Source organism: Protopterus annectens, chromosome 3.part1 (genome assembly GCF_019279795.1).
Source record: "Protopterus annectens isolate FY-2018-M chromosome 3.part1, PAN1.0, whole genome shotgun sequence".
In the NCBI taxonomy this organism is placed as follows: Eukaryota; Metazoa; Chordata; order Ceratodontiformes; family Protopteridae; genus Protopterus; species Protopterus annectens.
The window spans coordinates 1,817,977,390-1,817,995,638 of NC_056732.1; the positions used below are offsets into that span (position 1 = coordinate 1,817,977,390).

Genomic DNA, 18,249 nt, shown 5'->3' on the forward strand with positions numbered 1-18,249 from the left:
ATTAACATTTTGACTCTGTACTGTACCTTATTAACATTTTGACTCTGTACTGTACTTTATTAACATTTTGACTCTGTACTGTACTTTATTAACATTTTGACTCTGTACTGTACTTTATTAACATTTTGACTCTGTACTGTACTTTGTTAACATTTTGACTCTGTACTGTACTTTATTAACATGTGTATTGTATTTACTGTATTTGTTGTACTAATCTTTGTGGAGCTTTTCTCCCTGGGCCTCCACTGAAATGGGATCTATGCCCAGCTGGACTTTCCCAGTAAACAAATATTAAATAAATATATATATATATATATATTTTTATTTATACACACACATACATAAATATAAATATATATATATATATATATATATATATATATATATATATATATATAAATATATTTATGTAACGTTTGTTGACCGGGAAAGTATGACTAGGTTCCACAGAGCCTATTTTCAGCGGAGGCCCGGTGAGAAATGCTCCAGATGTATGTCTTTGGAATGTGGGAGGAAACCGGAGTACCCGGAGGAAACCCACGCGAACACAGGGAGAACATGCAAACTCCACACAGAAGGCACCCCAGCTGAGAATCGAACTGGAGAACCTCTTGCAGTGAGGTGACACCATTAACCACTGCACCACTGCACCGCCCATATATGGGTTACCTTCATTTCACTGAAGGTTCATTTCACTGACAAGCAAATCAGCAAGACCAATTCACTGAAAGTTCATTTCATTGAAAACACATTTCACTGACAACTTATTTCACTGAAACTCATTTTTTCGACAGTTATATATGGCCTGTTCCCCACTGTAGTGCGATTCTGGAGTTAGAATATATAGTAAGGGGGTGTGGGGGCACAGCCCCCCACATATTGTAAATGCTTTAAACTATACAGATGGATACTTACAAGTGCAATGAATAACTGTTTTGCAGAAAACAATATACATTCAAAGTAGGTGGGGGGCTTCGACCCCCCCCACACCCCCAATGTGAGGGGTTGTGCCCCCCACACCCCCCTTACTATATATGAACTAAACTTCTCTTCCCCTGAAGCTCTTTTAGCTGACGATCAACTAAATCTCTCACCTTCGCATCACAAGAAATCTGGAAAAAGACAAAGTTTATTTGGGGGGGGCAAAGGCCCAACACCAGGTACACATTTTAAATATTGCTTGTATAATCTTGTGTTACCATGTGTTTCCTGAAAGATAAGAAGACCGAAACTTAAAGAGTTGTCATTATTTAGTGAATTCAGTTCTCACTGATTTGCCAGAGAAACACAAATTTTAGGAGGAGTAGACCAAAAGTATGAGCCCAGTACTCTGTGAAAATCTGGACAGGGGAGAGCTATGGACTCAACTCCCTGAATCACAAGTGGTGGTATGGGTAGAGAATTCGGGCTCTTGTTTGATCCTGAGTAACACTAACCACCAGGTTCATAGGTCAATAGGTAGGTACTAGGCTATTAGCCCTAGGGGCCTATATAAGCCTAGCCAAAAAGGTACCCTGGCTTTCGCCACCCAAGAAATTTTTTTTCCTATGCCCCTGTCGAGCAGAGCCACAGAAGTGATCCCTGGGGTGAATTTCCTATTTCCCATCCAATCATCTAGATTTTTCTTGAAGAGTGCTAATGAGGAGCTCTGTTTGACATAGATATGTCATAGATATGTCTGTTCCAGAATATGGGAAGTCTCTAGGACAGGAATCTATCCCACCAGCATGTTCTGTTTATTGTGGTGACAAGGTTTAGGTCCCTAGAGCGTGTAGCTCGGAGGGATTGGGATTTCTTTAAGTGGAGCATGTCCAACAGCTCTGGGTTTGACATAGCTTTGTATGTTAGGCAGAAATCGCCTCTGAGAAGGCGATATGCGACGGAGTAAAGCTGGAGTTTTTTTTAGATGGTCTGCCTAGGGCATCTGTTTGAGGCCAGTAATCCCCTTTGTGAGGTATTTCTGTGGCCTTTCCAGTTGTTGTAGATGTCTTGTGAGGTACATACCAAAAGGGGCATTGTACTCTATAATGGGTCTAATGAGTGATGAGTAGAGGGGAACAATGAACCTATCTGCCAGGATGTTGGCAATATCAGTTGGTTTTGTATATTTACTGCCATTGTGCTGTAACTCAGAGCAGATCTGAGTGTTGCCATTGAGATTCTTGACATAGCTATTGAATGCTTTGTGGTTGTCTTTAGAGTCAGTGGCAATTTTGTTTTCGTAACTAGCTTTGGAGGATTTTATGAGGGATCTCAGCTTCTTACTGAGGTTGACCAGGGAGTTCCTCCAGTCATGGGATTTTACTCTTTTTTGCAACAGTTTCTTTCTTCTGTTGTAGTGTTTGTTTATGGCAGAGGACCACCAGATTGGCTTCCTTTTTTTGGAGGATAGCATCTTGGTTCTGTTAGGGATAGCATGATCCATGCACTTGTGTAAGTGCTTATAAAGTGCATTTGTGTAGGATTCAGCAGTTGTACCTCTATTGTCCGTCTGCATGGGTGTCATGAAGTTTGCCACTTTTGTCTTGAGAAATGTGAAGTTGGCTTTGGAGAAGTTTTTTATGGTGGTTTCCCTAATTGGGAGTGGGGGCGGGATGTGGATGTCTAGGGTGATAAGCTTGTGGTCAGATCTGACCAACGAGGAATTGATCTCTGGTGTGGAACACCGGTTGCCCATGTTTTATACCTAACTGGGGCATTTTATACACACACACACACACACACACACACACACACACACACACACACACACACACACACACACACACACACACACACACACTGGAGCAGCATAACTCCTACAAATAAAAGAACAAAACTCTCCTTACTGGCATGACTTTTGGCTCTGGCAGCACCAACAGAACAGTGGCAGCATAACTACTGTAACACAGAACAATAAGAGAACAAGAACAGCTAGTTTAGTTAGTTTAATTTCCATGCATGAATCCACGTTAGAGTGAAAACTCCACTTCATTCATTTTTTTCCTGACAGGTCTTGCAGCTGTAAAAGTCGGGGGGGGGGGGGCTCCTCTCCCTCTGGCTCTATGGTTCTGGCGCCCATGCATATAATGAGATTAGCACCAGTCACTGTCATCTTATATACTGTCTGAAACAGGACTGCTTCTTTTATTTCTTGAATGGCCCTCATTTGTGTGTGTCTCAGGACTTGTTTTACAGTATAATAAGGAATTATAGAGCTGCAACCAAAATAGTTGCTAAACTGCAGGCCTTTGTTCAAAGCATCCTTTTGTAGTTCAAGATGAACTGACTGCCCCTCCCCCAACCACGCTTGTCCTTCAAGTGTCAAAAGTGTCAGTGCCCTGAGGAATCCTTGCTGTTTCATGTGTAAATGACAGCTGCTAATGGAAAGGAAAGGATTTGAAAGTAATCCTGCTCCCCGGTGCTAGTTAGGATCAGGAAGATACAACTCCCCCATTGTTACCACTGACATCCTGATATGATGTTCTCTTATGCTTTCCTTGTTTAATTTTATTTCTTTTTTGTTGCATTTGGGGGGGTCTGTAAAACAAACTTATGTTCTTCCTTCCACTCTTTTATTGCCGGAAGTTTAATTTTTAGATTTCACCTCCTCCTGTTTCCCCTTTTTGTATTAATCTTCTTTGACCCTCCACTCATTGCATCTGCTCTCTTCTCTTACATAAATAGCTCTTTACTCCATCCACCATTTCTAGTGATTTTTTACTTTGAATCCACCATGTCCCAGACATTTTAATATTGTCCCAAGTCTTTTGCACGTCGTTGATGTACTTTGGCTGCTACGGTTACTGTTTGCAGCTTGGACTCGAGTGTCTTACATTACATAACAACATCCTTTGACCTTCCCTTCTTTTGACTTGTCATTCCTCTTTTGTGTTTTTTTTTTTTGTTTTGTTTTTTGTTTTCTGTTTTGTTTAGCTTTCTCCCTTCTCTCTGTTACATTTGTATTGCTTTCTTCCATCTTTCTTTCTCTTCTCATTTTAAAAGCACAGTCCTCCTGGTGTACCTTTTCAGTGTTCCATAGAGTCCCCCAAGGACTGAGATGGAGTTTGTCCCCAATTGTACAGGTCCTCCCTTTCCCATATCTTCACCAGTGAACCTTTACTCTCTTCCTTTTGCCATTTCCCCACTTTTCACACCAATAATATTGTATTCTTCCTCCAATGAAACTGCACCCGTGAGTGTATATTGATCCATCATCTCCTGCCTTTCATTCCTAACTTCTTTTGATAAGGCTGTAGTGCTTCCTAACTCCCTGATGGATTCCACTTGCTATATTTCCTCCTGCATGGTGCCCTTTGCTAAATCATTTGCGCCTAAATGACACCTGGTGTGGATGTAGTCTACTGTTTGTGACCACTCTGGCCACAGCTTACCATGCCCTGTTCGGAATTATCCCTAGGATTGACTCCACTTTTGGTAACTCCTTCTGTTCCATCTGCTGCTCACCTAATATTCTAATGACTGAGTACCTTCTGCTTTACCCAGTTCTTACTTTTGTCTGAGTCTCCTTCTTTTAACACTACCAGATGTGACCGCTACGCTCTGCTCCCTTTCTAACAGTTGTTTGGTGTAATTTCCCCTTGGCTAGACTAAAACATTTTCTCACCGTGCCACATTTTCCATACCTTCTTGCCTCCTCATCCCACTGTACGTTCATCATGGATGCTGTCATAACCTTGACTACTTGACTGTTCCACCTGCTTCTGCAAATGCTTAAAGGGACATTACTGAACATTGTTAATGCTTAGTTGTTTGGGTGGCTGCAGTGGTGCAGTGGTTAGCATTGCTACCTCACAGCAAGAGGTTCTCTGGTTCGATTCCCAGCTGGGGTGCCTTCTGTGCGGAGTCTGTATGCCCTCCCTGTGGTCGTGGGAGTTTCCTCCGGGTGCTCAGGTTTCCTCCCATATCCCAAGACATGCTGTATGTAGATTGGACACTAAATTGGTGCTCGGTGTGTGTGTGTGTGTGTGTGTGTGTGTGTGTGTGTGTGTGTGTGTGTGTGTGTGTGTGTGTGTGTGTGTGTGTGTGTGTGTGTGTGTTTATTTAAGGTTGGGCACCGGGCTGCCAACTCAACACCAAAAAACTCCACTGCCAATCGTTCTGCAGACCGTTGTTCCACTGTGGCGACCCCTACCCAGGATAAGCCGAAAGGAGATGATCTTAATGCTTAGTTGTTCATTAGCTAAATGTCTGTGGTTCTAAAATCAAAATCATGATCTTTGGTGCCTCACCAAAGCATACTGCATTTCCTTTACCTGGATAGTTTTTCCTCTAATTACATTATCTTGAGTTGGTTGAAGCTTTTTGTTATCTAGGTGTTTGTTTACCTTAATTTCTTGATTCAGGCACCATATAAACTGGATCATGTTTGACTGCCATTGTCATTCTGGAACATTTACACCAAAAACAGGTTGTCAGTCCTTTCACTCTGACCGAGTTTCATGCCAAGAGCAACTGCAATGGTTCAATATTTGGAGTAAAATGGAAGACCTTTTGTCTCCATAGGTATATAGTCTTTATCAATGCTTCCTGGTGACATATTGCATTGTTCTGGCATTTTTTTTTTTTGTCTTTGTGTACCAGCTATGTATGCATAAACTATAACAAGCTTAACATTCCCGGAGGGAGATTTTTTAACGATATTGTTTGATTGTTTTGATTTGCAGGGTATGATATCCCAGTGGAGCACCTTTTTTTATTGTTTAGAAAAGATGGAGTGGTGCCGTCTGCTGAACCAGGAAGAGAAATGTTTCAGAAAAGTGAATTTCCAGATGAAAACACTGGCAGTAAGTAGAAATGCAGATAATTAGTGAAATATTTTATTTATTTATTTATTTATTTATTTTACCATTTACAGCTAAGAGTAAATTAACAAGCTGTGAGGAGGCAGAAAATAGAGATATGTCCACTTCAGATATGTGCATGAATCTTACAGACATATGAAAAAAATACTTGAAAAGCTCTAGAAACATGTTTAGTCTTGCAGGCACATCAGGCTGCATTTTCTATTGCACTCTTTTGAAATGTTTAATTTCTGAATTGAGTAGATCTGCTGAAAATAGATGAAAAGTGTCTGGGGTAAAAGGCATAGGAGGGTTTGAGAATGAGAAATACAAAAGTACTGAGAATGTGACCTGGTAATGAAGGCAGTGGATGAGCAGTACTACATAACTACAGAACATGGTGTGGTACTGAAGGCTGGGGGTGAGCAGAACTGCAGGACATGATGTGGTACTGAAGGCTGGGGGGTGAGCAGTACTACAGAACTACAGAACATGCTGTGGTACTGAAGGCTGGAGGTGAGCAGAACTGCAGGACATGGTGTGGTACTAAAGCCTGGGAGTGAGCCGTACTACAGAACATGGTGTGATACTGAAGGCTGGGGATGAGCAGTAATACAGAACTACAGAACATGTTGTGGTACTGAAGGCTGGAGGTGAGCAGAACTGCAGGACATGTGTGGTACTGATGGGTGAGGTGATCTGTTCTGCAGAACATAGTGTGGTACTGAAGGCTGGGGGTGAGCAGTACTGCAGAACATAGTGTGGTGCTGAAGGCTGGGGGGTGAGCATTACTGCAGAACACGGTACAGTACTGAAGTCTGGGGTGAGCAGTACTACAGAACATGGTGTTGTACTGGGGATGAGCAGTACTGCAGAACAGGGGGCGGTACTGCAGGCTTGGGGTGAGTAGTACTACGGAACATGGTGTGGTAATGAGGGCTGAGGGTGAGCAGTTATTGTACTGAAGGCTGGGTGTGAGCTGCTGCAGAACATAAATGGATACTGAAGGCTGGGTACTACTGAACATGGTGTGGTACTGAAGGCTGGGGGTGAGCAGTACTACAGAACATGGTGTGGTACTGAAGGCTGGGGGTGAGCAGTACTACAGAACATGGTGTGGTACTGAAGAGTGGTGGTGAGCAGTACTACAGAACATGGTGTGGTACTGAAGGCTGGGGGTGAGTAGTACTGCAGAACATGGTGTGGTACTGAAAGCTAGGGGTGAGCAGTACTGCAGAACATGGTGTGGTACTGAAGGCTGGGGGTGTGCAGTACTACAGAACATGATGTGGTAGTGAAGGCTAGTGGTGAGCAGTACTGAAGACCATGGTGTGATACTGAAGGTTGAGGGTGAGCAGTACTGCAGAACATGGTCTGGTACTGAAGGCTGGGGGTGAGCAGTACTACAGAACATGGTCTGATATTGAAGGCTGGGGGTGAGCAGTACTACAGATCATGGTGTGATATTGAAGGGTGGGCATGAGCAGTACTGCAGAACATGGTGTGGTACTGAAGGCTGGCTGCTGAGCAGTACTGTAGAACATAGTATGGTGCTGCAGGTTGGAAGGGAGCAGATGAGAACAGTCATACTATGCTCATAACTTCTTAGGTCCGTAGGTTTATACTTAGCTAAAACCACTGGGGCCTTAATAAGCCTAGCCATGCAACTGAAATGTATATCATGGGCTTGTTTGCCTTAGAGGTTATGCTAAGCTGTGCATGTTAGTTAGGACTTGATTTACTCACTGCTTCTGTCCATCAGAGACATAGGTGTCAGACCAGGGGAGAATTTCTGTTTTCCCATCCACTGGTCCAGAATACGATTGAATAGGGTGAGGGAAAGAATTTGCTTCACATGAATGGAAAGCCTATTCCAGAGAATGGGAATTCTTTGCAGTACATACTTATTCCTCCAACCTATCCTATTTAAATCACAAGTAAAGTTTAAGTCCTTTGGTCTACTACATCTGTTGCTGTTTGTTTTGTAGATATTCTGAAGGTCCTTCAGGGCAGGATCCAAAGATGCCTTACATGCCAGGCATAAATTGCCCCTCGGCAGTGTGTAGAAAACCGAGTATAGAGAAAAGGCTTTGGGGTGTGTTATTTTTTTTTAGTAATCTCTGTAGACGTTCAAGTTGTTGAATGTGCCTGGTCAGATTATGGACATGTATTAGGGCATGATCACTTCCCTGGACTTAGATGCCACGTCCTACTTATAAGTTGAGTGACATAAAATTATTTTCTTATTAGCTAAGACACATGTTGGTTGAATGACAGATTGCCACCTACATGAGTTCTCACTTCTTTGACTACTGTGTCTACTTTTATGGGTGTTTTATCAATGAGTTAATTTCCCTAGATGGCTGACTTCCCAAAAGGTACTATTATGCATTTCTTGGCACTGAGGTTTAAGCAGTGGATTTGGCACCAGTCATTTATCTGTTAGACCTTCCTGTAAAATGTTAATATATTGGGGGGGGGGGTGTCTATGATTGCTCCTAGTTTGTATTGTTCTGCAAACTTGGTAAGCCAGAGTTCCTTGACTTTGCCCCCCCCCCCCCACACACACACACTCCACACCCCCTGCTACTTATATATATTAACTCCAAGATTGCACTTCACCACACTAAGTGCAATCTTGGAGTTGATATATTTAAGTATCAGGGGGTGTGTGGGGCGCAGAGGGCCTTGCCTCCCTGCTTACACTTGGTGGAAAGTGCTAAGATTTATGTTGTTTAAACTCAGTATATGTATGATATGTGTTTTCAGTGTTTTGAGTTTCAGTGTTTTGGTCTTCTATATTATGAAGTTTTCTCATTTTTCAGTGTTTTGAGCTTTCAGTGTTATGAAGTGAATCCATGTGTGTGTGTGTGTGTGTGTGTGTGTGTGTGTGTGTGTGTGTGTGTGTGTGTATATATGTGTGTGTGTATATTAACAAGATATATAGCTAAATAATGTGTGGACTGATATGCAGACTCTCCACACATATCTACATAACACATTTACATAATGTACACACACACAGCAAAAGATAAGATGACATCTCTGTTATATACATGTGTATGTGTCTGAGTATATGTATAAAATATATATATATCTATATATCTATATATATATATATATATATATATATATATATATATATATATATAGATATATATATATAATATATATATATAGATATATATATATGTCTACTTTTCTTTGTTGAAAGCTCATTCTTTCGAAAAAGAAAAGTTCAACCCCATTTACGCGAAAGTGCACTTAAACGAAAGTGCACTTTCGTGAATACGGGTTCACTGAACCGGTAATATAAACAAAAAAAAAAACACAAAGGCGTTTTGCAGGGGAAACAAGCCCCCCCTGCACCCCCCACACCCCTGATACTTTATATATACTAACTCCAAGATTGCACTTCAGTGGGGAAATGGGTATATTCCCTTATCCCCAGTGTAGCATGCCTCGGTGCCGCAGTGTTTTTTTTAATTTTTTTATTATATTACCAGTTTGGTGAACTGGTGTATATATATATATATATATATATATATATATATATATATATATATATATATATATATATATACAGTATATGTCTGCGTGTGGATGTACGAATGTCCCCACTGACATGCACAATGCTGGGGTTATCTGCACCTACACATCACAACAGTTGTCTGATGGTAACAGACCAAGGTGGTAAAAGGACATAATGCACAAACCCACAGAACCCTGCACCTGTGGAGTGTCAGCGTGTAAACAGACAACGGTGAGCAGGTGGTGTAATGTGCAATAGTTGTAACATGGGCCTTGGACAGACCATATTGCACATGGCAAATGGTCCACCTACCAAACTGCAACCAGCCAGACATGGCCATACTGGGAACTGTACACACATAGCAGGGGTATTAACAGGTATTCCACTCCTATGACACTAGAGACAGTAACAGCAGCACGATGGAGCTCTCTGCAGACCACACATGCTGTGTAATACAAGATCACTTTGCGTAGGCCCCAACTACTGTGGCTGCATCCACAAATACAACAGACATAACCTGTGGTGCATGCAATAAGTACTGTGAGCTGTAGTGTGTACAACTAGAGCATGATGGAGCACTCTGCAGACCACACATGCTGTGTAATACAAGGTCACTTTTGGTAAGCCACAACTACTGTGGCTGCATCCACAAATACAACAGACTTAACCTGTGGTGCATGCAGTAAGTACTGTGAGCTATAGTGTGTACAACTAGATAGGTAGGGGTTCTAATCTCACAACAGCCAACTGTGTGTGTGTGTGTGTGTGTGTGTGTGTGTGTGTGTGTGTGTGTGTGTGTGTGCACGTGCACCTGTGTGTGTATATATAGGTATATCCCCTGCAGCAGAAAAGACATGCTCATCTGGCCTGTCTCTGTGGAATGGTTATTCATTTTATGGCCCTGTAACTAGCTATTTGCTTCAACAGTGGCCTCCTTTACAAAGCCTGATGATGTCATCCACCTTAACAACACTAGCTGACAGTCTGATTTCATGTAATCTCTGTGGGGCGTGTGGTACGTACTGCCAGCTATAGTGTGTACAATTAGATAGGGGTTCTAATCTCACAACAGCCAACTCGTGTGTGTGTGTGTGTGTGTGTGTGTGTGTGTGTGTGTGTGTGTGTGTGTGTGTGTGTGTGTGTGTGTGTGTGTGTGTGTGTGTGTAAATTTCACCCCTTGCAGCAGTACAGACATGCCTATCTCAGAGCAGTAGTTATACATTTTAAGGCCCTGTGACTACCGGATGGTTTCAACACAGGCCTCCTTTACAAAACCTGCTGATGTCATCCACCTTAACGGCACTGACTGACAGTCTAATTTCAAGTAATTACATGCAATGTGTACTGCCAACTGTAGTGTGTGTACTGGATAGGTAGGAGTTTTGATCTCACAACAGCCAACTGTGTGTGTGTGTGTGTGTGTGTGTGTGTGTGTGTGTGTGTGTGTGTGTGTGTGTGTGTGTGTGTGTGTGTGTGTGTGTGTGTGTGTAGTAGCTGACAGCCCACATCAGATAAACTTTGTGGCCCATTGTGATAACTACTGTGAGCTATAGTGTGTAATAGTAGATAGGTAGTGGTTCTACTCTTCCATCAGCCAACTCTGTTTGTGTGTGTGTCTATGTGTGTGATTACAGATATATCCCCTAGTATCACTACAGACATGCCCATATGGGCTACCTCTGTGCAATGGTTATGCATTTTACAATCCTGTGACAAGCTCCAGGTCCTATATGGGCATCACTGATGTCTTCCACCATCTACGTTTGTATGGTCAGAAAATGCAGGTGACACGTATAAAGGGTAGCAGAGAGTCTCACACAGTATGAATGCATCATTATGCTGACTACCTCAATGTCCCAGACATGACCTTCTACACGTATGCACCTAGGGAACCATGTACAAATACTGCCATACCTTGCTGATGTCATATGTCTGCTGTGCTGCTGTGCCATCCCATGCCACTGTACTGCCACCATTTGTCCATAGAATAACCACTGAAACCCCTGGAACAGAAACATACAGAGGTTTGTGATACACCTATCATTCTGTTACTCTACCACCTGTCCAACATCATGCACCTAAAATACTCAAGCTTTGCTGTATAATCATGACACATGCCAGAACACAGTACCTGTTGTGGCCCACAACACCCGCAATGGCATAATAATACTGCATTACACAGCTACATTGAAAGTAATATAGTCACCCTGTGCATCAGACACATATTTGCATATCACTGCATTGATCACTGCATTGATGGCATGGATATGGCACAGGTATCATTACATGCACAGGGTGTCATGTGGGGGTGCCAGAGCATGAGGTTGTGCCATACAGTTGGCAGTATGCGTGTCAGTCAGGAAGGGGATTCTGGTTAGATGTGCCATGGAGAGGTGCTGTGTGTGTCTGTCGGTGACTGCATGCGACAGTGATGTTTGATGGTGTGCGTTTACACAGTCAAGACTAGTGCATATGTGTATGTTGGACAGCTGTGGACCATACATGGCAGAGTGGACAGTTCACTGTCTCTGACCATGAACATGGGAACCTGCTCTGTCAGGAGTGGCACTGGCACCACCATGCCCAAGGTTGGATCCGGTGCTATTACCTTACAGTGACTGCTGTCTGCTGGGCCCCTGTCTGGCATGGGACCGACAATGACCATGTGACCATGGACTGCCATGTGGTTTGGACAGCACTCTTCCCTCTGTAGCGCTGGAGGTACTGCCACTATGGGAGCGTGAGTGTGCATGGACACATGCTCTCTCAGCAGATGGTGTTGCTGACCTATGTCCATGTGCCTGATGCCCTACCCCAACCAGATGTTCCAGCATAGACAATGTGGGGGCAAAGACAGACACTGTCTCAGCCCACTCTGTGTCCAATACTTCAGTGTAACGATCTATGGCGTTACCAACGTGGTGGAGGCAGTCACAGATGTCAGACTATGCTGCCATCCATGACCCTGAGCATCTGTCTGGTGTTGTGTTTATTGTGTGCCTGTGCCTCCATGATGGCCCGAAACATGCGGCGAGTGACCCATGATGTGACACCTGTGACAGGAGGTGGATGGACAGTAGCCCACCTTCAAGCACCCCTGTCAATCTGCCTGTGTGGGACCTCGCCAGCTGTATGGCTATGGCCAATGTCTGCATTCACTGATGCCATAGTTTCACACTGCCCTATTCAATGTCAACACCATGTGACTGTTCAATATCTGTGGCCTCTGGTGACTAGGTATGTGTGGGCATACTGACTGTGTGCAGGGACATTGGGGGCAGAAGTGGACTGTCATCTTCTGGGACAGATTCAGCCCTGAACAACCCTATCTCTGCCTCACTATGGCCACCATCATCATCAAAGCCCAATAGGACACTGACATCAGGTCATGAGGGGGACAGACTCCGGACAGACTTCAACCCCCCATTCACCTGTGAGGAGGCAGACATTATTACCTGTACTATTATGTATGGTGATCCACAGAGACTCATACAGCAGAGGAGCCACAACTGCATTAGCAGTCCCACATCTTGTCATCACCGATCCCATGCACAACACAAAAACACACAGCAGCATACACAGACAAGGCAGGCCCTTTCTAACATGCACTTCTGCTATAGCAAGTGAATGTTGCCAGTACACTACACCTGTGGAGTACGCAATATGACAGTGTATATGATAGAACTACACATAATACCCAGTGCATCTATCCTGTGAATGATATGCCTACTGTAGTCTCACTGCTGCAGGTATGTACAGTTTCCCTGTAGTGAGTGACCAGGCATCCTGGAGTTATTGCATCATGTATAGCAGGCTGCATACTTCTTCATGACTATAACTGCAAATGCGTTGGTGTTTGTACCAATATACAGCTGTGATTATCCATTGTATGCACTTAAGTCAACTGCTCAATATGGAAAATACAACTATTCCACTCTAGCTATGCATAACAGTTGTGCCTTGGGTTTAATGGCAGTCCTTAATGTTCATGTGGTATATATAAGCTGTACAACAATGGTATCACACTTACCGGGTACAGGATCACAGACTCCAGCTACACCTGATGTACCTATGAAAATGTGAGAGAGAGATTGTCAGTAATACCAAATGTTGCACTGTTACAGAGTAGTATGTGTATATATCCACATGTACAGCAGCTAATGTGATACTGCCTACATTGCTGAAATTCTGAGTATGTGTGTGCACAACTGTGCATTAAAACAAAACTCCCACTGCAGATAGACCTGGCACCCATGTACTGGTATGTACAGCCTGCCATAATGACTGCTACAGTATTACACTGGTGAACAAAGTAAGTTTACCTGGACAGTCCTCTGATGTGGAAGCTGTGGCACCCACCTCCAGGATGTATGGGGAAATGGATGCCTGGGAGCTGGTGGATGATTCCAGGTTTGCAAGGAATTCCTCTGTGGCTGTGAATGGTTATTCTGTTGCATGATCCCTGGCCACAGCAGCTGTCCTTTGACTTCCGGCATTGAGCATATCCGTGGCCTGTGGCAGACCTGCTAGTACGTCCTGTCCTGATGTCCACTTTCATTAACCACCCTCACAAGTTCACACCACAATGCTGAATGCTGGTCACAATGTTGGTGACCCCTGGAAAGCAGAATGTGATGGTGCCATCCAGGTTAACAGCATTCTCAGCAGCTGAGAATGGGGGATGCCTTCGCTGATACTTTCTTCCTGAAAGACAAGAGGGGGACACATTACAGGACTAGATACCTGGACATCCACTATGTACAGACCCTGCACAACCAATATGGCCTGTACTATCCACCACTACCTCACACGTCATACCCCACAGTCTATCCACACACACTACATATGTGGCTATCACCAAGATAGTTGCAATACTGGGCATGTCCCTGTGTGGCGTGACAGATTCTACTCTGTCTGTACACCCATCACTGCACTCTGTGGTGTGTCCAGTATGGGCAAGCTCCCACCAGTATGTCATACAGCCACTGTTGGACAAATAGCTGTGTGATATTGCAACAGCTATATGGGGACAGCTCAGCAACAGCAGTGTGCCACAAAGACAGACAGCAATGCACACCTGCTGGTACTATATGTTCATTGTAAGCATCCCACCTCCCCACTACACAGATGTTTGCAGACTGTGAACATGTGCCTCTTGAATGTGTTCCTTTTGGTACGCACACATAGATGTCTGACAGACGGTTGGCCATTCATTGATGGTTGTTGACTGACAATAGTGAATCTTGACTGTCACATGCCAGACCCCTCAGAAAACATTTATGCTACAGTAGTATCAGTTAGTATAGTCATAGTTTCACGTTGTGTAGCCAGTATGCATCCCCTGTCACTGAGGTTGGGCCTGTGTCCCCCCAGTACATATGGCTATGCCCAAATCCCTGCAGTACAGGGTTGACAGGTATGTTAACCATAGGTTTCAACCAATGAGGGACAAATGTCACCAAAACAATGACCTAGGTAGGGTACATGAGGGACAGTCAGGAGCACCTGTACAATGCCAGCACTATTTATGTGTGGCATTGACAGACTGAGAGGTTGTGAATGACAGTACATCGTTTGACATTACAGAAGTGTGCACCCTTACTTAGTGTCACTACGTTTAACACAAATTCCACTAGTTTTTCTACAACAGCTGACTATTGTAGGAGGGAGTAACAGGAGCAGAGCTGGGATTTGACTCAAAACAGGGGCAGTTGAGAGGCATGGCTGTAGCTGTTGGACAGCAGAATATCACCAAAATGTCAATACCATAGACGTATGACAGACCCACTGTTGTAATCCCTGTTCCCCATATCTCCATCCTACCATCTGCATCCCATTATATGGAGACATCTATTACATACCTACCTGGTAGAGTGAAGTACTCCTTTTCTGAAGTGTTGCTCTGCAAATAGGTTGCAAATCCACAGTCTGTGTGAGCAAAATAAAAACAGACCTGTTCCCCATAGGCAGTTGATTGCTTTTTGTATGTAATGCTCATTAACAGGTAATTGCCTGTGCACCAGTCCATGGCTCAGACTTGCTAATTGCCTCCAAAACAGCTGGGTTGCACTTTCGTTAGCTAATGACATGGCACCATACTGCAATATTTAAGGACTTCAGGTCCTTCTTGGCCCCTTTCTTACTCTTTGAGATGGACATTAGTGAGGTGTGCAGACTACAACATCACAGATGGTAGGTACAAATACTGTCCACTGTTGAGACTTTTGAGATATGTCCACAGTTTTGCATATGTTTGGCCATTGTCCCATGACTTTGTGATTTTATGGCAGTTCAGTGGTGGGTTGAAGTCAGTGAGGAGAGGGAGACATGTGAGTGTCAGACATCATACCCATTAGAATATGCATGCTGATGCAGTAGCTGCTATTCTATCAGCTCACTATCTTTGTAGGGCAAACTATGACACATGTCCCTGTTGCTGGACCTTTGCCCCACCCTTTATGTATGTTTACATGTGGATCCCTTGTTCTAGGGGGTTATGAGGTATGGTAGTTCTGTAGCAGCTAGCTTATGATACAGCTGCTTATGCTTCCAGCTGCAGCTGCTGCTGCAGCCTAGGACATATGGGGGGAGAGTGTCCTCTTTGTAGGACAGCAAGCTGTACGCGTAACTGAGGCAGCAATGTCACTTCTGCCATTACAGCAGAGCCAGGCTACGGGTATTGTTTACAGTCCAATCAAGGCATATGTGTAAGGTACATTTGTTATGTAACAGTGCCATTGATAGAGTAGTAGATGACATATAGTACGGCTATACAAATATGTGCAGTGTGTCACTACCTGCAGGCCTTTGACTTGCAAACATGGGTAGCAGGTAAATCAGTAGCAGCAACCTGTGTGTGTTAAAATTGCATGACTCACTCATTACTTGCAACACACTGGATTCAAACCCAGGAGTGTGGGAGGCAAAATATATTACATGCAAGGGATTTAACAGACTGACCTACTGAGTCACTGCTGCAGCAGGTGTATTTGCAGGATATATGTGCATCCATAATTATTTGCATGGCTTTCAAAGGCAGTTGCTGTGCAGCAGGGCCTCAGTTGTACACATGTACTTTGCCATTGCTGCCTTAGTGTGTTTAAAGATGTTGTTGCTAAAAGGGTACATTTACCTGCAATCCCAGGCATCATGTTCAGTCATTATTATTTATAGATTATAGGTTCATAGGTTCATAGATTAGTACTAAGCTAACTGCCCTTGTGAGACATTTTAAGCCTAGCCAATTATCCCTTGTAAGACTCAAACCCTGCACCTTGTGTTTGTAAGGCAAACACCTTAACCATTAAGCCACCCTCCCAACTCTATTTGGCTGTATCTTCTCTGTCAGGGTCCCAGGGGCATTCCCATTTTTCCCATTACATATACCTGCAGTCTGTCAGTGGAAGTCAGTATATTTTGTTGGGAGCACCTGTTTCAATTAAGAGCTGAGTGACCTACTGGGCTAATGCACTATGCTGCAGTTGGCAGGGGCCCGGATTTGAGACGTGGCAGGGGTGATTATTTTTCAGATGTGTCTAATAGTATCACAAACCCATGAGACCACTAAGGCACTTTAAAGCACTATTAAGAAGGTTTGCGCTATGTGCCGCATCATGGCACACTGCTTAGTTCCCACAAACACGTGCTAAAAAATATAAAGAAAAGAAAAAGGGGATAGGACAGTGGTGAAATGGGGGAAAGCTGGGGGTAACACATACAAAAGGGCAGGTAGGGATGTGCAGGAAGGGTGTAGGAAAGGACCATAGCTGTCCATTTCTTGTACAGCAACAGCTGTGCAGTTTCACATAATTTGTCTATAACTTTGTACTCTCAAACCCCAGAGAGAGGGGTGAGGACAACTTAAATGAATTGTCAAGCCAATTGGACCTAACTTTTTGTGTCCAGTGAGCATGTGTGCAAAATGGAGAACTGTGTATGGGCCGATTTTTTTTTTTTTGGGACAAGTGCTCTTTTTTTTTTTTTTTTTTTTTTTTAATGAGAGAGTGGAATGTTGGGAAAGGTTTGTAGTTACATGTGGGGAGGTAAGTTTGGTAGGAGAGGATGCAATTGCAGACAGATAAGACAGCAGACGGATGATGTGTGATACATGAGGGGGTAAACACCTTGGACAGGGAGGATGTTGTGGAATCTGAGGAGCGTGTGCCTCCATATGGCAGCACCGTGACTGAGATCCCCACCCATGGGCAGTCAACACTGCTCCTTTACTGCCCCGAACGTGGCTGTGCTGGAGGCTGGGTACTAGCACCACCAGGCCCTACCAGGTTTTCCAGTCTGCCCTCAATCCAACGAAAGCTTCGTTCATAACTCCTATGAACAATTTTGTGCACCATAGCTGGTAGTTCATCCTGGGTGACTACCACCGCCCTCCACCACCGCTCTCAGGGGCGATGGGCTCCATCCCCTCAGGTAGTTCCACTTGAAGGTGGTGCTGGGCCAACGGAGAGGTCACCACCAGCCTGGGTCCCAGACGTGCTGGTACAAGGTGCCACAGCTGGCTGAGGTAGGGGTGGTGGATCAGCAGGAACTGGCCTACCCTGTTATGCTGTGGTGATAGTGGTATAGCAATGTATATAGGTTAGTTATGAACAAAACATTTTGTTAGTAATAGCATACCAGAACTTTGTAAATAACCCAATCAATTTCACTGCATATTATAAGAAACACAATAAACAATGTAAAAGTCAGTATATGAACAGTATGCCAGTGACAGTTATGGCATAAGGCCAACAACATACGTGATTCAACAAGATATGTTAATATGCAACCATTGTAATACAGAACAATAATAAAATACATGCCCAAAATAACATTTATTGCAGAACATGGTTGCCACAGCAGATCACTGGTTCTCTAATGATTAGCAATGGATTTTTACAGTGTCGAGTTGCCAGCCTGGTACCCAACCTTCAAAGA

At 43.8% G+C, this 18,249-nt stretch overlaps 1 protein-coding gene across 1 annotated transcript in view; it reads left to right on the forward strand.

The window, feature by feature from the left end:
• LOC122798697 (zinc finger protein 260-like) overlaps nt 1-18,249 on the forward strand; it is a 112,860-nt gene that overhangs the window by 55,662 nt on the left and 38,949 nt on the right. Inside the window, exon 3 of the mRNA XM_044067792.1 lies at nt 5,667-5,786. Within this exon, the coding sequence (XP_043923727.1) occupies nt 5,667-5,786 (120 nt within the window). The remainder of the gene's footprint in view (nt 1-5,666; nt 5,787-18,249) is intronic.